Raw genomic sequence first — 25842 nt, 5'->3', positions numbered from 1 at the left:
TCTATATATTTTACCAGTGTTCTTTATTTTTTCTTATAGCTTCAAGTTACTATTTAGTGTCTTTTCATTTCTTGTAGGACAGGTCTACTAGTAATGAACTTGTTCAGCTTTTGTTTATCTGGGAATATCTTAATTTCTCCTTCATTTTTGAAGGACAGCTTTGCTGGAAATTCTTGGTTGACTTTTTTTTTTTTTTTCAGTACTTTAAATATGTCATTCCACTGCCTTCTGGCCTCCATGGTTCCTGATGAGAAATCAGCTGTTAGTCTTATTAAGGGTCCCTTGTATGTGACAATTTGCTTCTCTCATGATGCTTTCAAGGTTCTCTTGTTTTACAAGTTGGCTATAATGTGTCTCGGTGTCTCTTTGAGTTTATCCTGTTTTAAGTTCACTGAACTTGTTCAATGTACATATTCTTGTCTTTCATCAGATTTGGGAAGTTTCGGTCAATATTTCTTCAAATATTTTTTTCTGCCCCCTTTACTCTCTCTTCTCCTTGGACACCTATGATGCTTATGTTGGTACACTTGATGGTGTCCCACAAGAGCCTCCCAGGCTCTGTTCATTCTTCACTTTTTTTTTCCTGCTCCCCAGTTAATTTCAAATGTTTTATCTTTAAATTTGTCGATCCTTTCTTCTGCCTGTTCTAATCTGCTGCTGAACCTCTCTAGTGAATTTTCTGTTTCAGTTTTTGAACTTCTGAGCTCCAGGATTTGTTTGGTTCCTTTTAATGATTGCCCTTTATTGACAGTCTTATCTCACTCATGCATTGTTTTCCTAACTTTCTTTAGTTCTTTGTCCATGGTTTCCTTTAGCTAATTGAGCATATTTAAGACAGTTGATTTAATGTCTTTTACTAGTAATTCCAACATCTGGGCTTCCTCAGGAATGATTTCTGTCAAATTCTTTCATTCCTGTGAATGGTTCATACTTTTCTGTTTTGTAATTTTTTTTTTTTTTTTTTTTTTTTTGAGAACTAGACATTCTGGGTATTATGTGGTGCCTCTGTAAATCTGATTCTCCCACTCTTCAAGGACTGGTGTTGTTACTTAATGAACGATACAGTTGCCTGTTTGTTCAAGGACTTTTCCAAACTACTTTTGAAATATTGGGGGTAGTCACTGAAATTTCTGTTATCTCTGTAGTCAGTGGCCTGACAGATTTCTCTCTCTCTCTCTCTCACACACACACAGAAAACCCAAAACATCAGCCATTTAAGCTGCCATAGCCAGGAGAGGCCACTGCTGTGAGGGCTGAAATTACAGCAGTTGTCTGCACGGATCCCTCAGGGCACCGCTAGACCAACTCAAATATGCAAACTGTACAACCCCAAATCCTTGGAGGACAAGGTTTCCTCTGTCTGCCCTGGTACCAGCGGGCTGCCATCCCCCTTACCACTGTGGGGCTGAGCAATGGAGATGATAGCCACTTGGTGCATATGGCTCACCTAGGAAAGATCAGCTGCCTCTGCCTTCATCGTGCACTTCCCTGTTTGGTATAAGTGTCTGATCAGGTTCCAGAGTTCCAAAACAGTCGATTCTAATTGCTATTTCCAGTTCAATTTTTTTGGTGGGAGGACTGACCCCTAGAGCTTCTTCCTCCATTTTGTGTCTGTCCCACCCCTTATAACAGATTTTTATTTGAATTATTTTGTCAGATATTAAGAATGCTGTCATGGATTGAACTGTGTTCCCCAAAAATGTGTGTCAACTTGGCTAGTCCATGATTTCTAGTACTGTGTAATTGTCCACCATTTTGTCATCTGATGTGATTTTCCCATGTGTTGTAAATCCTACCTCTGTGACGTTAATAGGAGCCCTGATGGCACAGTGGTTAGGAGCTGCGGTGAGCTACAGCTGCTAACCAAAAAAGGTCAGCAGTTCGAATCCACCAGCCACTCCTTGGAAACCCTATGGGGCAGTTCTACCCTGTCCTATAGGGTCACTATGAGTCAGAATTGACTCAACTGACAGCAAGTTTTCTGGTTTTATGCTGTTAATGAGGTGGGATTAGCAGCAGTTATGTTAATGAGGTAGGATTCAATCTATAAGATTAGATTGTGTCTTAAGCCAATCTCTTTTGAGATATAAAAGAGAAGGAAGCAGAGAAACAAGGGGACCTCATACCACTGAGAAACAAGAGCCAGGAGAATACTGCATCCTTTGGACCCAGGGTCCCTGCACTGAGAAGCTCCTCGACCAGGGAAGACTGATGACTAGGACCTTCCTCTGGAGCTGACAGAGAGAGAAAGCCTTTCCCTGGAGCTAGCACCCTGAATTCAGACTTCTAGCCTCTTAGACTGTGAGAGAATAAATTCCTCTTTGTTAAAGCCATCCACTTGTGGTATTTCTGTTATGGCAGCACTAGATAACTAAGATAAATGCCATTCAAGCTTTTTTGATTTAGTTTGATTTTTCATCTCCTTTTGTCTAGTGTATCTCTTTCTTCCCTTTAATTTCAACCTATGTCTTTTTATTTAAAGTGTTTTTATACATAGCATATTGTTCGCCTAAGAAACAAATCCAATCTGAGCTTTTTTAACTGGCAAGTTTAACCCATTCACATTTACTGTAATTAATGTTACATTAGGCCTTTTTTACCAACCTCATTTTCTTTGAAACCCCTCTTTTACCACTCCTTGAATAGATTAAGTTTTCTTCTGCTGACTTAAAAATTACATTTTATTTTTGTTTCTACTGTGTCACCATATTCGTGTTTATATATTCCTACTGAATTCTTGAATTTCATAATTGACATTCATTTTCCTTAAAACGCACATAGCACACTTTTATCTGTTTTCCTTATCCATGCCCCACCATCCTTTTAATAGTCTCTAGAGTTTCAATTCTACGTTGTTATACTTCACTTTCTCCTGGTCCTTTTTAGACAAGAAAACTTGCTAACTTCAAACATCCTTACTTGCTAACTCTATGTAAATCCTCCCAGATTTTCCTCCTCTACTTTGAATTTTCTTCCAAGAGTATTTTTAAAGGAAGGTCTGTGTGTTAAACCTTCAAAGGCTTTTTAAACCTGGGAACACGACCTCACAGTTAAATGGACAGTTTGCCTGGGTATAAAATTACAGGTTCACAGTCTTTTACTTCAAATCTTCTTTTTTAGTGTTGCTGCTGAGGACAACTAATGTCAATCTGATACTTTTTCCTTTATATGGGGCCTGTTCTTTTCCTCTGGAAGTTTTCAAAAGTTATCCTTGCCTTTGTTGTCTTAAATCTCACTAATGTGTCCAGGCTTGGATTTTTCTTTCTCTATTCTGACACCCATTATTTCTTTAAATTTTCCTAGTCTCATTTTCCTCTCCTTTTGGGACATCTATTATTTGGATGTTGCCACTTCTATTTCCATCCTCCAGACTCTTAGGTTTTCTTATTTTATTGTTTTATCCAGAGCTGCCTTCTGGGTGCATGTGTCAGTCTGATCTTCCCATGCACTAATTCATTCTAAATTGTATCACTTCTGCAGTATATCTCATTTATTTGTGTTCTTTGTTTCAACTATTAAATTTTTACGCCTAATACAGTAAAACCTACAAAAGTCAGAACTTGTGTAAGGCACAAACGTGTTAGAGAAGGAAAACTCAAATATTTTCCACTAAAACAAGTGATAGAAAAAGTGGTAGGACTTCACTCTGTCAAAACAGGACCCAGAGTAACAAGGCAGTCCCATAAAGTTACAGCTCTCACAAGTTTCACTGTACTTTTCTTTGGTCTTGTTTCTGCTATATTAGTAATATGCCTTTATTTATATCCTTTAAGAATGATTATTACATTTATCCTAAATTCTTGTTCCTTCTCTTTGAATAATTTTGCTTCAGTTGTTCAGTTTGTGGTCTTTCTTTTATAGGTGGATATTATTTCTCTGGCATCTAGTTACTTTGCTTGTGAGTCCAAGTTCCCCTGCAGTGTCAGCCCCAGGGCAGAGAATTCTAGGCATCCAGAACAACTGCTGACCACTCTGTTTGCTTTCACTCCACCAAGCAAGTTAAGAGTTTAAAGAATTTCAACTTTAAACTCCTAAGAAGCAGTAGCATGGACAGACTCTGTCTCTCTAGGTTGTAGTCCATCAGCTCTGAGGTTGGGAAGAACACTTCTGATAATGGCAGACTGAGTGATTTAGACCAATCCTCTCACTAGAAAATACTGATTTAAGTCACGTGTGGGCCATGGCAGGATCCCAGCTCTACATGTCTTCTCTAGCAAAGTCTTTTTGAAGGTGTTCAAAGGCCTGGGCTCTGTCCTCATCCAACAACCCATGGCCTGCCTTTATCTTCAGCTCCTGCTGCTCCAAGCCACAGGGGTCTTGTTGCCTAGACAGTCTTTTCTCTCATGTATGTGAATCAGATTAATTAATTGACTGCTTCTATACCGTTTTCAGAAATTCTTCAAAGATTGCAATATCAAGTCATTCGAGTTTGGCCTAAGGAGAGAGTTAACACATGGGTTAAGGTCACCTTCTTGAGCTAAGAATTGCTCTGTGTGTTTTACAGCAAAGATGGTCATTTTGCTGAAGGTTTAATAGGCAATGAAGTGTACTTAACAATTTAGAGTGGCCAACTCTTCCTCTTTCTCCCTTTTATGGGTTCCAGCACCTTTCTCTACACTCCTATGTTGTATCTTTTGTCTCTTCCCTCATTGTTATTTTCATTCACAAAGGAACGTGACAGGTCACCTTGTTTCATGGCTCTTTATTACATGCTAGATAGAAGAAAAGTTGCCAGGTGACCTGTGATCCTATTACTGTGACCTTAGACAAATCTCAAATGCTCCTTTTTGGGCCTCTGAAATCCATTCTGGATAGTGAGAGGCTGAACTAGATGGCCCCTTTTGTCAAGGTTCAATGATGTATTAACAGCATCAATTCCTGAATTCAGGAATCATTCCTGCAGCACAACTATGTCCCAGAGAAGATTTTATCGAGTACAAACTGGTAGTTGGTGGTGATGGGGCTTTGTGTGGTAATGACTGATGTCTCTTTCTTCAGAAAAATATTGCAGGAGCCTATCAGGTCAGCAAGAAGCCTCTAAAGTCTGTGGTGAAGGTGATTAGAATTTCAGCCCCTGTCAAAGAAGCTGTCTACAACTACAGTATTCAGACCCTAAATTCTACACAGCTTGCCAAGAAGGAGCTATATCGAGAGATGGCCAAGGTGAGCAACAGGCCCAGAGTGGAAAACAGTGAAATGCTTATACTCCAGACAGAATAATGGCAACTGGCTAATCAATGAACTCTTCTCTCTCCAAACAATCTCGAAGTTGGTAGGCTGGGATCTCAGGTGTGCAGATGAAGCCATCCAACTAGGGGAAATAGACAAGGAGGGAATGAGGTGCTGGGAGAGAGGCCCAAGGATGAGCCAAAGAGATCCTCAACATATACTTAGATATACATGGGTGAAAACCATTGCAGGTTCCTTACCTGTAGTGAGCACTTGGTTGCTGCTGCTCATAAAAGGTAGCTGTCACTCTCCAGATGGAAAAGGCTTGGCTTAGGCTTCTAGCACATATAAATTAACTTTAGAAAATCCATCTTTCGTAAAAGGGGACAATATGACCTTCACATGGTTGCATAGTTCAGATAATCTAAATGCACAATTTACGTGGTCAAGAACTATCATTATGCCCCCAGCTGTCTATGCCTACTTGGAAACTCGACGACCAGTCAACCCTATCCAAGCCTGCTGCCAGCCCTTCAATCCAGATCTGTTTGCTTCCTCATTTCCAGGAGCCAAGGAAAAGGTTCACATACTCACAGGACTACCTCTCAGCCATGGTGGAGCCTTACGACTGGGAAGCAGAGCAGAAGAAAGCCGAGAAGAAATCCCGTCAAGCCTGGCTCACTGCCAGTGGATTCCAAGTGCCAGGTCTTCACAGCCATCACCCTAGGCTGCCACCCGTTAGCCAAGCCAAAGAGCTAAATGAGGTCCATAGGGAGGAGCAGGGCATCAGGTGGGGTGCCTATAGGGACCTCCTTCCTCCTAACTTATTTCCCTCAATTTAGGAATGGAAGGACAATGCACTGCATGCTAATGTGCTGGAGCCTGCGTTAGACCGGAAAAGCTGGGGCTGGGCCCAGCGCCACATGGACTTTGATCTGTACAAGAAGCCACCTCCTTTCCTCAAGCTGCCCCCTTCTCCAGCACTGAACCTCGAAACAGGTAACAGACAAGATCTTTGCAAAGCTGAGCCTCCTGATGCTGTTGGCAGGCAGGAACTCAGTGCCACTTTGAATTTTCAGAAGTATCCATTTTGTTTTAGATATATAAACTTTCTATGTTAGGAAATCAAGATTAAGAATGGGTATGATATAACAGGTTGAACGATGGGCTGGAACTCAGGAGACTTGGATTCTAACCCCTTGCCATCGAATCAATTCTGACTCACAGTAACCCTATAGGACAGAGTAGAACTGCCCCCATAGGGTTTCCAAGGCTGTCATCTTTATGGAAGCAGACTGCCACATCTTTCTCCAGTGGAATGGCTGGTGGGTTTGAACTGCTGACCTTTCAGTTAGCAGCCGAGCATTTAACCACTGCACCACCAGAGCTCCTTCCTGGATTCTAGTCCCAGGTAAAATACTAACTTGCTCTGTGACTTTGGGCAAGTCCCTTACTGCTTTGGGCCTATTTTATCTATAAAATGAGGAGTTGGAAGATGTTTAAAGGCCTTTGAGCTTCAACACTGTGTTACTCATAACTTGCCTCTGGATGCCCAGGCCAGCAGCTGGGGTTCAGAGGCTTTGAACTTCACTGGGAACTTCCAACACCCTTCTAGCTCCAAGATGCTGCCTGTTCTCCATCTGTGGGCTAGAGGGTGGGAGACTGGAAACATGGGTCTTGCTACACCAACCCCTCTGAGTCTTCTTTTTTTCCCCTCTTCATCTGTCCATTTATGAAGACTGACCTTAAAATCATTTACAGACTGATACAGAACCCAACTTTGTTGGTTAACGGAGCCAGCCTCTGTTCAGGAAGGAAGAAAGGGATGAGTTTATCTAGCATCAAAGTTTGCCAAAGAAACCTTTCACAGAGGGGTTGATCAGACAAACAAGATGAATTTCTTTCCTTCCCTGACCCTGGGGACAGCTAGTAACAGCTCCATGAAACAGAAGGAAGTGCTAACAAGTTGCTAAAATTTCAGTTTTTCCACTTGCCAGGATTTGCTCCCTCCTTCCAGAATAGGCCTTAGAACTTCAAGAACTACATGAAGAAAAGCTCCTGCTATTTGCCTATGAATCCCAGGCACAAAGTTACTGCTGTGGCTCTTGAGGAAGGCTCTAGTTAAGACAGCTGTCTAGGTGGAATGCAAGGTTTGCCTCAGTGGCAAGAGTTCTTCCTAGTGGGCTTCACTGGAGGCCTTTTCAGCAAAACTTCCCTGGGAATTTCAAGCACCTGTGCATATTGCTGAAAACGTATAATAAATTCATGCCAGGGTCTCCCCTCTCCCCAACATGTTTAGAAAAAACAGAGAAACTGCAGGTGAGAATAGGAGATTTTAAATGGTGCTGAGGCCTTTTAAACCCAGCTGGATGAAGAGAGAAACTGCTGCTCACAGGCCACCAAGGCCTACAGTGAAGCCCCCCCGCCCCTTCCAGAGGATTGTCCACTGTACAAAGGAAGCACAGCAAGGAACTCCATGCAGCCTCCTGACCCTGGCACTGTCCAGAAGAAAGATATCTACTCTCCATTTTGTGCAAAATGCCTCGTTCCAACCATTTTATTACTAGTCAACAAAATACTTGGGTTTCATTGGAAAATTATTTCCAAAGTCACCATATTTGTAAACTTTCCTTTTTTAAAGACTAATTAGCAAAGCCCTGGCAGAGTGCTCAGCATCCTTCAGCCTCAAAAAGCCTGCTCTGCTCTCAGCATTCCCAACCTCCTCTTTGCCTATTTCCAGCATCCTCACGGATTACAAAAAAAGAGAGATGACTTATACTTGGAGGAAAAACTGAGAGCTTGGCCTCTTCTTCCTCCAACCACAAGACAACATCTACAGTGGGCTTTTTGGAGCCCTGAACTGCCTAGGAACCAGACTAAAGCTGGAAGCCTGCCAGTGTTAGCACACTAGGAACCAGTGTATGTTGCAAATAACAGCAGAAAGGAGTCTGGAGAAATGCAAAGGCCTGTTAGCATAACATCAAGAGTTCTTTCTGGTCCTCTCTTCACCATGGAGGCCAATCCATGAAAAGAAGGCAAAAAGAAAAGCCCTAGCTAGGTGGTTAATACGTAATCACTGGTGATATGTAATCAGTGACCAGGCAATGTAATTTTATATCCATTACCAAAGAAATATCAAAGATAAGGGCTTACTGTAGCCTTGGACTACGAAGCTCCCCATTCTTGCAGGGTGAGGACAAAGGCTGGTGGTCAGGGTCATGCTGTCATCCATTAGTTGGCTCTGAGGAAAATAGTGACTAGCAGCAAAGGCTAGAAGGGTAAGCACAAATTATGACGTCTTATACTCTTTTTATTAAATGGTTCCTGGTACATGTTTTCAGTGCCTTTTGTTCCTAGTTTAAATGAACAACACGTAGATGCTGTCTCTTGGAAAAGCTGTGGTCTAGCAGAAATGGCTCCAGGCCAGAAATAGGTCCCTGCCAGCATGCCACGGAGGCAGCCACACGAGCCTCAGTTTCACTGCAATGTCACCTTAACGATCAGAATATCCTCAAATTCCAGATAATCAGCAATCCATTTTCTTTCTCCGTCTTTGTTCAGAAGCTATGATCACATAGACAGCAATGCTGAGAACAAAAAGCTGCAGGGCAAAGCCTAAAAGAGGCTCTCTCAGGAAAGGAGAAGGCCCCTCTGTTTGTAAACTTGGAAAACATGGCTGCAACCTTGTGAAACAGAGTTGTCCAGCAATTGGATGGAGAACCAGCCAACACCTCACTATGGCCGGGGCAGGCAGCAGCAGGGAGCATTGCCCCTCCGTCTCAGGACGTCCTGTCCAGAGGGTGAGCACAGATGTAGGTTCGCTTCTCTAGGACTTGCTGGGCCACCTTCTTAATCTTTTCATCTAGATTTTCTGGAGAATCTGGGAGGAAAAATGGGAGTGGATGATTTTTATGCACTGTGATAATCACACATGGCTGAAGCTACAGCTTTTTTGTACAACAAAATTACTCCATCCAACTGAAGGAGTCCTAAAGGTGGATCCCACTGCCCACAAGCCCTCAGGAAGTGATTCTGGGCTATTGGGAGAAAAAGGGATAGGGACTTCATTTTGAGTAGCCAAGAGCTCATCCTGGTAATCCCCAAAAATGCCAGATGTGTGGGGGTGGGGTGGGAAGAATGCTCTTGCTGAATAAATGGCCCACTTGCAGTTCACACCTATTGGAGGAGAAATCATTTCTTCGCCCTATACAGCATATACAGTCATGTCAGCACCTTGGGGGTGCCTGGACCAGTACCCAGAGCCAGTAGCTGCACAAAATTATATGCTGCTCTCCTCAGCAAGTGCCATCATACTGGCAGCCTCTCCACCCATCACCTGGTAACAGGGCTCGGCTTGGCAGGGGACATATGATACAGAGTCTTCAGGCCAACAGGACTGTAATGGTTAGAAGTAGCACACAAGCCGGGCATTCCAAGATGTGGCCAAGTAGCTACGGAAGAGGAAGAGTATTCCAACAAATTGAACAGCATAAATCCTGACATTCTCTAGGGCCAAAGCCTGGGACATGTGCAGAGAACTGCAAGTTCATTTTGGCTGGAGTGTAGGTGGTAAAGAGGCAGGCTAAACGCTATCTCCCAAATCAAGTATAATGCCTCCTTCCTTTGTGACCCTTCCCTGGGCAGCTTCAAGAATCTGGCCAGACATGTTGGGCAGGCCCCAGCAGGGCCCAGCACAAACGTGCTCGCTCTAGAACTGTACATGCAGGCCAGTGCTCCTGTCTCCCAGGCACTGCTGCAGGTGAAGCCAGGCCGACCGAGGATCCTACTCAAGGCAGAAGTTTATAAGCAGTCAACAGGCCCTGGGGACTGAATAGTATCCACCAACAGCTCATCAGCACCAGTAACCTGGAATCTGGCCCACTCTGCCCTCCCCAAAGCCACCCCACTTACACTTATCCAGCTGAGACAGGGTGAAAAGGTTCTGGTGATAAGCTTCCACGCAGAAGATGTTGGCCAACAGAACCTGGCAGGACCAAGGTCAGAAGGGATAACCGCTGAGAACCCTAGAATCTCTAAACCATAGGGCACCCCCATCCCTGGAGTCTGATTATTTGAGTTTCAAGGAACAGTACTGTCAGCCACACTGGGAGGCTTGGCTCAGAAGTCACAGTCCTGGGTTCTAATCCCAGCCCTGACCCAAACTAGCTTTGTCCCCAAGGGCAAGTTACATCTCTGAGCCTCAGTTTCCTCCTCTGAGAAATGGACATCATAACCCCAGGCTCTGTGGCAACTGTGGGATAAGCATATAAAGAGCCGCACACTGTAGCATCCACACCCTCCAACAGGGTGAGGATAGACAGGGTCTGCCTCTCGGCAGGGAACAGCAGATGGGTGAGGACTGCTGGGCTCCAGGACCCGTCACTCACACCATGCTCCTTCCCTCTCAGGTCAGAAGACTTGTAAAAGGGGCAGTCCTGTCTCCTGAGCAGCACAGACCCTCCCAGCAGAGGTGACGGTACTCATTACAGGCCACAGCCTCCGCAACTGGCATCTGTGTGGACCCTTGTGACTCACGACCCTTTCTCAGTGATCACCACCAGGAATCACAACCTCAGCTTGCTGAGCCCCTCCCTCTGAGAACATGGAACAACCCCCACACCCTGCCTTCATTAAAGTGAACCAGGACAAAAGTCTAGCAGGGGCCACATTTATGACCAAGGCTAGGCTGGGTGGGGACTCACTTCATGGTCGTGGTTTCGGAGTCCGATGCGAATCGAGCGGCTGGCCCGTGACAGGACAGCCGTCATGCTGTACAAGTTGATGAGGATGTTGGCTACCCGCTTCATCACCATCTGCTCCTCCACGATGGTCTGGAACACCAGAGGCTCCAAGTGTACAACCGCTGTCTAGGACTATCCACTTCCCCTAGCACTGTCCCTCACCTTGGCCACATCTTTCCCCAGCTCTGAGCCTTGTGTTAGCCTTGGTAAAGTGGGGCTAATAATTCCTTTCCCTTAGGGTTGGGTGAGGCTGGCTCACAGCTGCCTTCTGTCTTCCCTTCTCTTTGGTCTGTCTAGATGTGGGCAGGGGTCAAGGCAAGACCAGGTTCCAGAGACTTGGCTGAGACCAGAGGCAGGTGCTGAGTGTGCTTAGTGCCACCTTCAACAGCAAGAGCTTCACCGATCAGGTCCCTTGACTCAGGCCCTGGGTGGGGCTGCCCCTCTCCTAAGTCCAGGGAGCCTCTCCTCACACAGAAGTCCCATGGGAGAATGTCAGTAGAAAACTATCACCCAGCCGGGATCCCCACCAGACAGCTAAGTATAGCCCCAAGACAGGCAGCCTGACCTCTCTAGCCCTCTATGACAGTCAAATCTTCTCTTCTAGTCCTGGTACCTAGAGCCTTCACCTAGAAATCCTTAAGTCCCACCAAAAAAAACCAAACCAAACCTACTGCCATTGAGTTGATTCCAACTCATAACGACCCTACGGGACAGAGTAAAATTGCTCTATAGGGTTTCCAAGGCTGTAATCTTTATGGAAACAGACTGCTATATCTTTCTCCCGCAGAGCAGCTGGTAGATTCAAACTGCTAACCTTTTAAGTTAGCGGCCAACCACTGTGCCATCAAGGATCCTTAAGTCACAAGGAAGTTAAACTTCCAGATAGGAGAGCTGAGGTCCCAAAGGTGAACACTTGGCAAAAAGCCATCTAAGGATGCTGGCCACATCTTTCTGATCCCAAAAGGGGGGGACCTGCTGCGAACTCGGGTCTGGCAGGGAGTCTGGTTACCTTGCCAAAGCGGAGCAGCAACGTCTCAACAGTCCGGCCAAAGTAATACACATTCTCCTCTAGCTTGTTGGCACTGTCCTATTAAGCCAAAACATAGGACCCAGCTCAGTACCTCTTCTTGGACCCATCCCAGACCACCTCCAGTGGGCACAAACTCATCTTGAGAGGGCCGAGGGGTATTTGAGTGACAGAACCAGACAAATAGGCAGAGATAGGGGTGGGGGCATTAGGACTAGCTGGTCCCCCCCAACTCCCTATGGAGGAGTGTAATAGGCCCCTGGCCACATCCCATCTAGAAAGGGGATATCCATCACCAGGACACCCAACCTCTCCAACATCTGCCTAAGGCCAGCCCCACCTCCTGGGCCCACTCACCTCAAGACTGGGGTGTACAACACCAAGCTTGCCGGTCAGTCCCAGGTCCACAGTACGGCTCAGGGAGTCCCGAAGCCTCCGGCCAACAGTCTCCACAATCGTGCTCACATTTCCCTGTTTAATCTCACTGCAGAAAGTCCACAGCTCCATGGCCTGAGGCCCTACTACTGGCTTCCACTGCCCAGCGGCATGGCCCCCCAGCACTCCCAGGGCTCCAGGCACACCATTCCTGCTTCCAAACTATCTAAAACCATAGAGACCGACTCAGGACTCATATGCCTCTCTCCCCCTCCCTGCCTGTGAGCAGGCACCCAGTCTCCTGAGGTAGAGACACACGTGCTCTCTTCACACAGGGAGCTGCCACGGCCTGCTTTCAGGCTTGTGCCTGTCATGTTTGTGAGCCTGCCACATGCTACTAGCAGCCCACGCTTGGGCTCCAGCAGTGCTTCCCATGGCTCTGTCCCGAGGATGGGGGTAGGGGAGAACAGGAGAGGATGAAAGGTCGAGAGAAACTGGTCTTATATGGGCCTCAGAGCTTAGCACCTATTGGAGCTGGAAGGGCATCCCTCATTTCCCAGGTTCTGAAAAAAGAGTTCCCTCCAATGTGGGAGTCTGGAGCTACTGGGGAGGGGTGAAATGGACTTCAAGATGGGGTTGTGGGTACTGTGCTGTGAGGGCTTCCCTGGGCAGCTGGCCTCTCCTATTGCCCACAGCAGAAGGCCATGCTCTGAAGCCTGACTTTCAAGGCCTGCCCACTCTCCAGCCATTGCTCCTGCCTCTCCCTCCTCCCTCCAGCTAGTCCAAACTTATCCAGCCTACAAGAGCGCTGCAAGTCTGTACCACCCCCTTCATCCTGGAGTAGGGCAGCCCTTCCCTTGTGCTGCTCCTGGCAGGTGGGACACCGAGGAACCAGACAGCAGGAATGGCACCTACTTGATCCTTGAAGTCAGGACGCGGCCGGCATGCTGCAGACCTGTCAGGGCGATGTACATCCGGAGAATCTCATTGGTTCCCTGTAGTCAGCAGTGCAGAGGTCAAAGGGCGCCCTCATCAGGGCTGCCGAGCCTGCTCTAGATCTGGCTTGTGGGAGCAGCCATGGCAGTGCCCCGTGTGACTGGGGAGCTGAGCCACCACTCACTGTCTCTCACTGTAGGAGCCACTGCTTCAAAAGGAGAGGGAATAAGGCTGTGACCAGGGGGTTGAGGACAGGGAGGCTCTGGCATGGCAAACACAGGTTACCACTTCCATAGGGACCAGAACAGATGGCTACAGAGTCCCACTGGAACCACCTCTCTTCAACCAGCCTACATGTGTCATTGCTTTCTCCAAGCCTGATTCCTCTTCTTTAAAATGAGAAAAACAGCTTCCCCTGGTTGGTGAGGGACACTGATGCCTGGGACATAGGAAGTGCTGGACAGACTGCAGCCAAGTCTGGGTCTAGGCCAGATTCCTCAGGAGAGCCGCAAGTGCTAAGGAGAAGCTGTGGCTCCCTCGTGCCAGGTTCTAACACACAGGGGGACCCCTCTGGTTCTGCAGCCACCCCACGACTGCATTTGCTTGCTTGTGAGGCATGCCAGCTGGGAACCTCTGCCCATTTTGCACAATGGTACAGCTGGTCAGAGAGGGGCAGGGGCTTGATTCAGGCCACACGGCTAGTCCTGAGACCTGCACCCTTGCAGCCAGGCTGGCACCACAAAAGCAAGTACCAAGCTGCTGACTGGCCAAGACTGCCAGAGAGGAAGAGGGAGTACAGATGCCTCCAGGCAAAACCATCCCTGTTCCTGAGCAGCAAGTCTTCAGACAACAGTATCTGCTTCACACTGAAGGCTCTGCCCCTTCCAAGAGACTGGCCTTGAGAGCTTCCTGGACCCTGCCTGGCCACTCTTGCCCAGCCACGGCAGAGCTGACCACTAGGCTGACCACAGACCTAGGGAAAATCAGTCCTGGGCACATTCCAGTGACCTTGGAAAATGACCCCCCTTGTGTCCTCAGGCTGGCCCACACCCTGTCTGTCCACCAAGGGAGAAGAAAAGCAGGCTGGGACATATGGATCATGAAAGGGAACAAAACTAGTCACTGAGGCCCATCTACTTTGTAGGATAAGCCAGGAGCCCCCAAAACATTTTAAACATAGGTACTTTAGGTTGCCTTTTTGCTGCCAGACAGTCTGAGGACACCCCTCAGAAACCTGACCAGCTGCTCCCGTCTCCTGCACACCCTATGTCATCATCATCTTCTCTCCACAGCCTCTATTCCCTGCCTGCCTCTGTGAGCTCCCCAGCCCTAGGCCGGTGTCGTGGTTTGAATTATGTCTCGCAAAAAATGTGTGTATCAATTTGGCTAGGCCATGATTCCTTGTACTGTGTGATTTTCCTGTATGTCGTAAACCTGCCTCTATGATGTTAATGAGGGAGGATGGGTGGCAGTTCTGTTAGTAAGGCAGGACTGGATCTACAAGACTGGATTGTGTTGTGTCCTGAGGCAATCTCTTGAGATATAAAAGAGAGAAGTGAGCAGTGAGACAGGGGGACCTCATACCATCAAGAAAGCAGTGCCAGGAGCAGAGCGTGTCCTTTGGACCGGGGTCCCTGCGCAGAGAAGCTCCCAGTCCAGGAAGAGAAGAAGGCCAACAGAGAGAGAAAGCCTTCCTCTGGAGCTGATGCCCTGAATTTGGACTTTTAGCCTACTTTACTGTAAGGTAATAAACGTTAAAACCATCCACTTGTGGTATTTCTGTTATGGCAACACTAGAGGACTAAGACAGCCGGGCCCTCACATTCCTGGCCTCTCATTTTACCTCTGCGGCCCATCCTCCACATCAGCCCCCAGGGAGAACCTTTCTAGACTACAAATGCAACCAAATCATTCCCTGCTCAAAAACTTTATGGCTTCCACTGCCCTCACAATAAGAACCATATTCCTCTGGTTTCAGCCATGGTCCTTCTCAATCTGGCTACTTTTGTAGCCTTCCCACCTACCCTTTACGGCCCCCACCCCCCATCTAACTCCTCTGACCACACCACACTGAGCACAACTGACCACTGCTCCTAGACACACTTTCTCACTCTCCCTCTATTCAACTCACACTAGCAGGTAAAGTACTGTCTGGGCCTGGTACTGTCCTGTTTCCCAGCCCTCAGCCCAAACTGCCCTTCCCTAGCCATGGCGAAAGTCTTTTCTGCCCCTAAGGGCCAGCACACTTGCTTCATGAGACTCCATCTCCCTTCTGGGAGGAGCACTCACCTCGCTGTCTCTCACTGCACTTCTACCATAGGGTCTTTCTTGGCCAGTCAGGCCGAACAATCCAGAACATGAGCATCCCAGAGGCAAGGGTGGTGTCTGAGTCATCTTTGTGGTCCCAATCCCCTGCTGTCCAGCCCCACCCCTAGCACATGCTACTGAATGGACTCTTTAGGCTTTGACTTCATGGAGGGTAGCAAGTGGAGAATGAGAAAGTGTCAGAGCTAGGAAGGAAAGCCCTTAGAGAGGACCCTGATGAACTACCTCAATATACTGAGGAGGAAACCAAGACCCAGAGAGTTCGCATTTGAGGCAGAGCCAGAGCCAGGACTAGACCTTGGGTCTCCAACGAGAAGACGTCTGCTTGTTCCACCATGTCCAGCCGAAGAACAACTGGGCAAAGAAGACCTGTAGCAAGTGACCAGGAGGCAGTGTACCCAGAAGGGCCCTTAGAAGTGTGACCCTGAAGGAGCCACTTAGCCTCTTTCAGCCTCAACTTCTCCTCGATAAAACAGAGTCTCCGCAGGGTTGTTAAGAGGATCAAATGAGAGAACACACACTGGCCAGGGTCAAGAAGGGCCTCTGCTGGGGCCCTCAGCAGCATGTCCCAGGCCTCAGGAGCTGCCTGACCAGGTAGGCCGCTGAGGGTGGAGGATGGAGCCATCTGTAGGGGGTCCACATCACAGCACAGTCTAGCTGGCAGCAGAGCCACTCACCTCAAAGATGAGAAGGATGCGGGCATCGCGGAGCAGGCGCTCGTAAGGGTAGTCTCGCATGTAGCCCAAGCCACCAAGGATTTGCAGCGCCTCACTCACACACTGCCAAGCAGCCTCTGAGCTGAACACCTGCCACAGGCCAAGGCCAAGGTCAGCACAGGGTCATTAATGTTGAGCCCCTACCAAAAGCAGGACCTAAACCATGGGGAGCTGGCTGGCTGGGGATGGGGGCTCTGTGCAGAGAATCAGGCTTTGGGATCAGACCCACCCAGGTCAGAATCCTGACTGTCACATTCTTCCTGGGTGACCTTAGGCAAGTCTTTTCCTTCCTCAACCACAATAACCAGCTTGTAGGTCTCCACACCCACTTTGACTTTTCAGATCTCTGTCTTCCTGTGGATGGAATGCATTTCCACACCTGGGCAAACACCTACACTTTAAACCCCATCTAATGCTCCCTCTTTTCCAGGATAGCTGAGTGTACTCCCTTGGCCCCATTTGCCTCTGCACTTGAACATAGGTCTGCTGTACACGCTGCCCTGCATTATTATGATTCACTTTCTCTGTCTGCAATGCGAGCATCTTGAGAGCAGAGATATTGTCAGATTTAGCCCCAGGCTTAGCCTCTGGAAAATGGTCTGCTTATAGGTGCCAATTAATGTCTTCAGTTATTGTTGAAGGGATGTGAGAGGATTAAATGATAAGTGCAAAAGCTCCTAGCAAAGAATGCACATAGAGAAGACTTATAAAAGTCTAAGCCTCTCAGGTAGACTTTCCTACCTATACTAGATCCTTGCTTCTCTAAACTTCCACACTGTCTCCATTCCTCAGAATGCCATTCCAGAAACCAGTTTAAAAACAGTTATGGCTGACCAAATCAGGCTGGCTGTCACTTTTATTATAGCTAAAAAAACAGCACACCCTCCCAAACAAAACAAAAACATCAAGAAACTAGTATCTACCTCAACCAAATATTCCATAAAAGGAAGTTTTGATCCCAAAGAGTCAAAAGGCTATAAGCCCAGAATAAGAGTCCTTCCCAAGAAGGTGCAGCTCCCATCCTACACTGATAATGAAGTTGTTGTTGGGTGCTGTTGAGTCGATTCCAAATCACAGTGCCCTATGTGACAGAGCAGAACCGTTTCCTAGGCTATAATCTCTACAGGAGCAGATCACCACATTTTTTCTCCTGCAGAGCAGCTATTGCACCACCAGGGCTCCTTGCTGTGAAGCTACATTGTCTGTATTTTCTGTTTTTGTTAAGACCAGTGAAAATCTGGTCACAAACTACACTGGGGAAACACTGAGCAGTCCTATAAACCTGCCCCCAGCTGAATTCCGTCCTTTGCTGTTACTCCTGTGCTATCCTGGTGCCCCACCTGTGTCATGGGGGCATGCCTACTCCCAGAGCACTGGCACGAATGGGGGCATCGTAACTACCGAATTCAATGACAAACTGACCTATACACTAATGGGAAGAGGAAGATAGGAGACAATATTGTAGGTCTGAAAGGCTGAAGCTAAGGAGCTGTTTTCAAAGTCTCTCTCAGGTGCCAGCTCTCTGGCTGCGCTGGGATTACCTTCACTATGGCAGCCTCGACAGAGCAGTCGGGAAGCCCTGGCCGGTCCAGCAGCCCCGCAGTGAGGTAAGCCATACTTTCCATTACATAAGCCTTCTGAGCCATCAATGCAAACTTTTCCTGGTGAGTTCAGAAAAAAACATAAACATAATCAAGAAGCTATTTGCATATGCTACAACCCAAAAATCCCCAGTAGAGACGGTAATTAAATCGGAAACCTCACTGACCAGGAGAACGAAAGCCCAGGCATTAATGAAAGTGACCCACGTGGAATAAAGCCTTATTCAGTGTCCCTCCCAGGTCACTGCATGGCAAGCAGTCACCAGGAAAGACACCAAAAAAGCACACTCTTCATGTCCACACAGTGAAACAAACACAGCTCTCATAACCTTCCATACCTGAATTAATCCAAATTCACTGAGATTCTTGTTGAACTGTTTCCTTGTGCAGGCATATTCAGCGGTCATTTCTGAAGAACAGAGTTGTTTTAAAGTACAAATTTTAAAACGATTTCCAAAGACTGTCATCATTACCCTTCAAACACTCAGGCAGCAACTATGAGATCAAATGCTCTGAAGGAGAAAGAGCACCTCTGTTCCAGCTTATCTGAGTCCAAGAAGGACTGTCCACTCCTGGTTTGTGTGTACAGGCAATGGACAGCAGCTGGAGCTCCCAGAGTTTGGGGTCAGATATAGATTTGAATCCTGGCACGTTTTCTTGCCAGCAAGGTGGCCTGGGCCAAGCTGTTCCACCCCTCTGTTCCCTTGTAAGATGGGAACAATACCACTACCCCTGGTACTGCTGTGAAGATGGAAGCAGACAGAAGCTGTAAGGAGCCCAGCACAAACTCAGGAGCACAGAAGTGCCCTAGCAGCTTTGAAAATGCAGGCTGCAGCTTCAAAGTGTCTAGCTGTATATACACTCTGTGTCTCACAGCTTAGCATCAAGTGAGCATGGTGCCTTCCACTCAGTCATCAGCAACACCCCTCCCCCCACCATCAACATTCTTCCAATGCTTTCACACTCATGATCCAATTAGGGACTGGTCCCTGAGACGGGCTGATGAAGCAGGCAGTCACCCACATTCCACACACTGAGCCCCCGGATCTTGTTAGAAGTTCTGCATCCTTTGGGAGACAGGCTGATCACCAAAGCCCGCAAAGCTCTTGAACTGAGGAGAGTTGTCCAGAGGAGGAAGCAGAGGCCTAGAGAGGTCAGGCTCTGATAGCAGCTTGGCAAATTGAGAACACTGAGCGAGGCACCTGACAGGCTTGGCTTTTAGGCCCAGGTGCATGGCCTTGGGCAAGTCACTCAACCTCTCTGAGCCTCAGTTTCCTCATCTACAAAATGGGGGTAAGAATCCCAAACAAAGCCTTCACGTCCCCACCTTGCCCTGAATTCTGAGAGGCTGTGTCAGAACCTGGCACCAAGGAGGGGCTTTACAAGGCACTCAGTAGTACACTGTCCCCAGTGCAAACCCCTCATCTGCAGCCAGGGCCCTCTGCATTTCTCTGCAGTCACGTCCACAAACTATGATGGTGATAACCACCTTTCACGCCAAACAAAACCCCCATAGGGCAGTTTTAAATTCACTGGCAAAGGAAAATCTAGGTTTCCGGTATCTTAACGGAGGAAAGAACAAAGGAAAGATCCAGAGGCTGAGGGGTCTGGGTTCCAAGCCTGGCTCCACTCCTCAGTCACTGGGCAGCTCCAAAGAGCCACCTATAAAACGGGGATCCTCGACTTAACAGGAATTTGCAAGGATTAGAGGTAATGTCTACCCAGTATGTGGCTCAGTCAAAAGTTCACTAAGTAGCTCTGTTCTAGTGGTCAGAGCAGTGACCACTTTCTACCTGACAAGATACCCTGTGTGTGGGGGTGGGACAGAGGAATGTTGACATAGGAAGAGTGACCATTTAGGGGTAGACTGAGAGTATTCTTGGGTTTAAAAGAGGCCTGGGCAGTCACAGTCCAGATCCCAAACCTCAGCCGGGCCACCTCTCCAGGTGGCCTGGCTCCAACCACCAGCCTGCAGGGAATAGCAGAGTCTCCCAGGATGGAGTAGGGCAGGGACAGGACTGTGCCGCTCCTGCCCCAGCTTACTTACCAATCAGTTTCTTGAGCATCCCAGCTACACTGCTGCCCATGCTGAACCGCCCACTGTTAAGGATGTTCATGGCCACCTGCAGGGAGGGTGGGAGGCATACTGTGGACTCCTGTCTCAAGCGCCCTGTCACCTCCCGTCGGGCTGGAGAAAGCCCAAGGCCACCAAGGGCAGCAGAGCTAACAGACTACAACAGTGCTTATCTATTCTTACCAGAGGTTTCTTGAAAACAAAAAGTAAGTCTGGGGAGAGTTTTGTGCCAGCATCTGGGCTGGCCTTTGGGCCGGGAGAAAGTGTGGTCCCAGTGCCTCAACACAAGGTGATTCAGTTACTGCTATGGCTCTCATGAACATCCCTGGAGTCATTTGCCCCAAAAAGGCATTGGACAACATTATTCCAAGAGAACACATCATTTCTCTTAGTCCTCTGGGGGAGGAGAGTATAAATATAAACGAAGATTAGTTAGTTTATATATGCTACAAGCTACTTATGCTTCCCCAACAATGCTTCAGTCAGGATCATTTTACAGATGAAGAACCTAAGGTTCAGAGTGGTGAAGTGACTCTCCCCAGGTCACACAGCAAGCACCTGCCTGCCACTCAATCCTGTGCTCTCTATCCACTGAATCAGCCTCCTTACACTGATGACCCCAGTGAACTCATCAATGTTCAGACAGCAACATGCCCCCATCCCAAAATTCCCACAATAATACCCTGATCACTTTGTCAGCTACCCTCCTCTTTTCATATCCTCTTGTCCTACTAATGAGGACTGTGAGCAGCCTGTGACAAGAACAGGCACACAGACTGCTTTGTAAGGGCTAGATTATACAGATTCAGAGGCTTCCCAAAAGGGCTGATTATGATTTATTGATAAGTGAGAAAATGCAGGCTACAAAACATACACACACACACACACACACACACACACACCATTTATGTGCTACATATGCTTTTAAAAGATCTAGCAAGACAAGCACTAAAATATGAACAATAGTAATTCTCTTGGTGATGGGTTTCAGGTGATTTCATTTTTTCTTTTTGTTTATATTTTCTAATTGTTATAACATCTTGGGATACTAATAATAAATCTATTATTACACATCTACTACTCACTTGTCCCTTCTACCTTAATAGCCGTTTGTTTGACATTCACTGGGCAGCCTGATGTACCAGTGGCTTTGGTTTATGTTCTGTCTGATTACCACAGTATCTCAGGAGAGGAGGGAGCTATTTCACTGATTCCTATTTTAGAGTCAAGGTGGCTGGGGCTGCCTAGGGTGAAGATACATGCCCAGGTCACCCAGTAAATCAGGGTAAGGCAATAATAAAAAGACAAATAACTCAATTTAAAAAATGGGCAAAGGGTCTGCATAAGTATTTCTCCAAAGAAGACACACAAATGGCCAATAAACACATGAAAATATGCCCAATATCATTAGTTACCAGGAAAATATAAATCAAAACCACGAGAAACCTCTTCACATCCACTAGGACGCCTATAATAATTTTAAAAAAACAAACAAAAAAAAAGGCCAATAACAAGTGGTGAGGATGTGGAGCAATTGGAACCCTAATACATTGCTAGCGGGAATGTCAAATGGTGCAGCTGTTGTGGAAAATAGATTTGCATTTTCTCACGTTAAACTTAGGAGTTATCACATGACCTAGCAATTTTCTTCCTAGGTATATACCTGAAAAAACGGAAAACATGTCCACACAAAAACCTGTACATGAATGTTCACAGCAGCATTACTCATAATAGCCAAAAAGTAGAAACAACCCATATGTCCACCATCTGATGACTGATTAAATAAACATGGTATAGTCGTGGTAGGAAGGAATGAAGCACTGACACATGCTACAACATGGATGAACCTTGGCAACATTACTCCAGGTGAAAGAAGCCAGACACAAAAGGTCACATATTGTATGATTCCATTTACATGAAATGTCCAAAATAGGCAAATCCACAGAGACAGACAGTAAAATAGTGGTTGCCAAAGGATGGGGGTATGGCATTTCTTTTTGGGGTGATGAAAATGTTCTGGAATTCAGCAGTGGTGACGGTTGCACATAGTGACTATACTAAAAACCACTAAAATGTGCACTTTCATGTACACACAAAATGGTGAATTTTATATTATATGAATTATCTCTAAATAAGAAAAAATAACACAATAAATCTGACTCCAACAAGAAATACACGTTAGGGCAGGGACGCAGACCCAGAGCCGCGTGCTCACAGAGCCTAATTTTTCCAAAGCCCTCTGGCCTCCTTTCTTACCCCCCTGGGGAAAGGGATCCTATCCCTTACTGGAGGCAAGTGACCCCTTAGACATTAAGGAAGATTCCTGATTCTAACTATATAGTTCTTCTTCTGGGAGCACACCGATCTTTCCACTCTCCATTTTGCCGACTTCCCAGAGGAGAACCATGGGCCACACACCAAGCACAGGCGGGTCTGCTACAAACAGGAATAGAACAAAGCTGGGGGGCAAAAAGCTGGATCTATGAAACTGCCCAGCACTCACAAGGAGCTGCTGCTGAGAACTCACCTTAAACCCACCTCCTACTTCTCCAAGGACATTTTCGACAGGCACCTTGGTGTTTTCAAAATGGACTTCACAAGCTGAAACATACGAAATTCAAGACTTAACTTGACAAATGCAAACTATTTGACCTGCATGCATGCCACACAGCTCATTCGTTCACTTGACGTCTACTGCTAAGAGAGCACAGAAAGACAAGTTTCTGTCTTTGTGGAGCTGTTCATATTTTGGTTAGGGAGATAAACTATAAACAAGATGACACGGTATGTGGTAAGCACGATGGATGAAATAAATAGGGCATAGTGATAGAGAGAAACAGAAGTGGGAGGGACATAAGTGCTTATGTCTAACCTTTCTAAAGCGACATTTTAGCGAAGTTTGGAGGATGAGAAGGAGCCAGTCATGTAAAAAGCCCCAGAAAGAACAGTTGAGCTAGATGAAGCAGCATTTTCTAGGGCCTTTGCAGTAGATGGGATTATTAATTCCACTTTAATACATCCATTCCCTTGCAGTGTAACTCTGTAGTGCCCTACCCTGGTGGGGAGGAGTCAACTTCCCTTTCCCTACCCACTGATGCTGGACTTGGCCATGGACCTGCTTTGGCAATGGAATGCAGCAGACGCGACATGAGCAGAGGCCTTCAGTGTGTTTATGAGGTCTGGCTTGGCACTTTGGTCTCCTGTGATCTGCCATGAGAAGATCACACCCCAGGAAAGTAAAGGAGAACAAGTAAGAAACCCCCGAGGCAGCCCTGACCCCAGCCCACAGCCTGAAGCAGCTGCACCAATCAACCCATGCACCTGTGAGAAAAAAAATGCTTACTGTTGTAAGCTGAGCTCTGAGGTGGTTTGTCAGGCAGCATTAATGCAGCAGTAGATGCCTAACAGACCTTAAAATGAAGAAGAGCTTGGAAACAAAGAGGAATCAACATGAATGAAATGCATTCAGCGAGGGCCAAGAGTGAGGGCAGAGGGGGAGTAATGTTTTGGAAGGCTGTGAAGGAACAGGGGCTTCTGTACCGCATTTTCTGTTAACAAAGTGTCTGTGCATGTTATGTAAGCACGGCAGCTCCCAGCAATGTACACGAGGAAAGGGAAGCTTGGAATAGAGAAGGACATGGCTCCAGATTAGGCAAGTCAGGTCTATGCAACCTGGGTCTGCTGATCTTTTATCCTACTATTACAAATGTGCTCAAATAGCTTGGTTGTGAAATATGTGGGCTGCAGGACCAGACCCTTCTCCTAAAGCTTCTTGTTCCTTCACAGGCCCTAAGTATGGGTAGGATCCTGTCTCTCTTGCTGACTTCATCTTGTGCCACTACCCCCTCTTCCAGGGCCACTGCACTGCACAATTCTAGAGGTACCACTTACCCAGACTTCTGTGGGGACAGTGCTGCTGCAGGGGTGCATGGCAGCCCTGCTTCTTCCCTACACTCCAGTCCTCGGGGCCACCTCTTCCCACCAACATGCCAAGCTCTTTCTTATGTTAAAGCCTTTGAGTAGGTTCCTTCCCGTGCTGCAACATTCTGAGTAAGTACTCAATAAGCAGCACTAGTAGGAATAATAACACTAATAATGGCAGCAGCTAACACTGTAGTGTTACAGGTGCGCTAAGCATTTTATACACATTGTAACATTCCATTCTCTTGTCCACAAGGTAGTTCTATTATCACCTTCCCACCAGCCCTTTGTTTAGCTGAGGAAACTGAAGCACAGAGAAGTCAACTAGCTGTTCAAAGGCACATAGCCTCTAAGTGGTGGAGCTCAAGCTAAAGCCCTGTGAACCCACAGCCAGAGCAGTTGGCTTGTCAAACAGCACCATACAGTACAAGGATCCCCAAAGAGGAGGTGGCACACAGAAATAGGCCCAGGAGGTGCCAAGGGCAACACAGCAGCTCCCTCTGCACAGACACTCTGTGACCTGAACCGGAAGACCCAAGAGGTAGAACCATGTACAGCAGCACTGAGCTGGTCAAGGGCCACTTCTTACAGGACACTAGTTCCAAGTGACTCAGTGGCTACAGGTGGGCCTGGGTGGGGAGAAGGGAGAGCAAAAGGAAGGAGGTTCCAGGCAGGAAAGATAGGGGGCTTCCTGTGGTAGAATTTCTACCTAGGACATCCTACTATCCTTCCTGGAGTCCACTACTATTCCCCATACAAGGCTGAGCTCCACAAAGCTGGGAGTGTCTCCCTCACTTTGAAATCACCAATGTCCGATGCACTGAGAGATGCACAATAAATGTTTGTTGAAGTAATGAGTTAATCTCAATGAACTCATCTGCATCTGCCATGGAAGTCATGTGTGGCATTCTTAGTTTGATTTTGCTAACATACTTAAATGAAACAAAAAGTATTTAAACTTCATTTTATCTTCATATTTGGATGGGGCTGAGGGCACTCTCTCTCTTTTACACACACACACACACACACACACACACACACACACACACAGGCTGCTTACTGTTGGAGCCACGAACGCCTAGCTTATCCTCAGGTTTCCCGTTAGTGACTCCACCAAAGTTTCTTTCTACTATGAATGCTGTGATTTTGTCTTTTATCAAATTGTTGGAATCAACAATCTGTGTCTTCGCAAATACGGTAAAAATATCAGCCAGTCCTCCATTGGTGATCCAGATCTGAAGAAAGAAAGAAAAAGGACTTTGGAGAAAACCGAAACTACTCTGGGGCACTTCACAGCTTCAGCTTCCCAAAGGCACGCCAATTGCTGGTGAAACCTCATGCCTGACATGTAAAGCTCCTGGCTCTGGAGAATCCAAGCCTGTATGATCAGAAGACAGGGTCCAGGGCATGGAGACCTTCAATCCAGTCTGCCTGGGTCAAGGATCTTCCCAAGGGACCCAGGTGGCCAGGGCACAGGGTGTGGAGAACAGCAGCCAATGGCACTAAGGCAGCTCAGGCTCTACCATCAAACAACCAGGTTTCTTCAAGAAAGAAGGAAGGTGAGGGGGATCAGAGAGGGAGGGAAGGAGGAAGGGAAAGGAAGGAAAGAGGGAAAAAGAGGAGGACAGAAAAAAGACTTCTCAACAAACTGCAATGCATGGAACTTATTTGATCTTGGTTCAAGCAAACCAACTGTTAAAAAAAAGAGGGGGGAGTATGAGACAATCAGGGAAATTTGAACAATGACTAGATAGTAAAAAACTATTTTCGTTTTAAAAGGCTTCTTTTTTTTTTTTTTTATATATTTTATTGTACTTCAGGTGAAGGCTTACAGAACAAATAGTTTCTCATGAAACAGTAGTACGCATATTGTTTTATGACATTGGTTAACAACCCCACAACATATTCACCCTCTATCTTCTCAACCTTTTTTTTTTTGGTGAAAATACACATAGCC

The 25842-nt window shown here is 46.8% G+C and overlaps 2 protein-coding genes across 3 annotated transcripts in view; one reads left to right on the top strand and one right to left on the bottom strand.

The window, feature by feature from the left end:
- CFAP92 (cilia and flagella associated protein 92 (putative)) overlaps positions 1-6339 on the top strand; it is a 57558-nt gene extending 51219 nt beyond the window's left edge. For both annotated transcript variants that reach the window (XM_023742993.1, XM_023742963.1), the window contains exons 8-10: positions 4999-5163; positions 5736-5933; positions 6012-6339. In XM_023742993.1, coding sequence (XP_023598761.1) covers positions 4999-5163; positions 5736-5933; positions 6012-6290 — 642 coding nt within the window. In that variant the 3' untranslated portion in view covers positions 6291-6339. The remainder of the gene's footprint in view (positions 1-4998; positions 5164-5735; positions 5934-6011) is intronic.
- The window catches only part of ACAD9 (acyl-CoA dehydrogenase family member 9), a 94336-nt gene continuing 70840 nt past the window's right edge, over positions 2347-25842 (bottom strand). The window contains exons 7-19 of the mRNA XM_004368379.2: positions 24946-25120; positions 22492-22565; positions 19938-20013; positions 18229-18299; positions 17831-17950; positions 16251-16379; positions 13228-13307; positions 12295-12421; positions 11920-11997; positions 10872-11000; positions 10081-10153; positions 8323-9049; positions 2347-4434 (exon numbers count right to left, since the gene is read on the bottom strand). Coding sequence (XP_004368436.1) covers positions 8949-9049; positions 10081-10153; positions 10872-11000; positions 11920-11997; positions 12295-12421; positions 13228-13307; positions 16251-16379; positions 17831-17950; positions 18229-18299; positions 19938-20013; positions 22492-22565; positions 24946-25120 — 1233 coding nt within the window. The 3' untranslated portion in view covers positions 2347-4434; positions 8323-8948. The remainder of the gene's footprint in view (positions 4435-8322; positions 9050-10080; positions 10154-10871; positions 11001-11919; positions 11998-12294; positions 12422-13227; positions 13308-16250; positions 16380-17830; positions 17951-18228; positions 18300-19937; positions 20014-22491; positions 22566-24945; positions 25121-25842) is intronic.

Source organism: Trichechus manatus, unplaced genomic scaffold (genome assembly GCF_000243295.1).
Source record: "Trichechus manatus latirostris isolate Lorelei unplaced genomic scaffold, TriManLat1.0 scaffold00001, whole genome shotgun sequence".
NCBI lineage: Eukaryota > Metazoa > Chordata > Mammalia > Sirenia > Trichechidae > Trichechus > Trichechus manatus.
The sequence above is the reverse complement of the archived record's forward strand: the minus strand, read 5'-3'. Positions and strand labels throughout refer to the sequence as shown.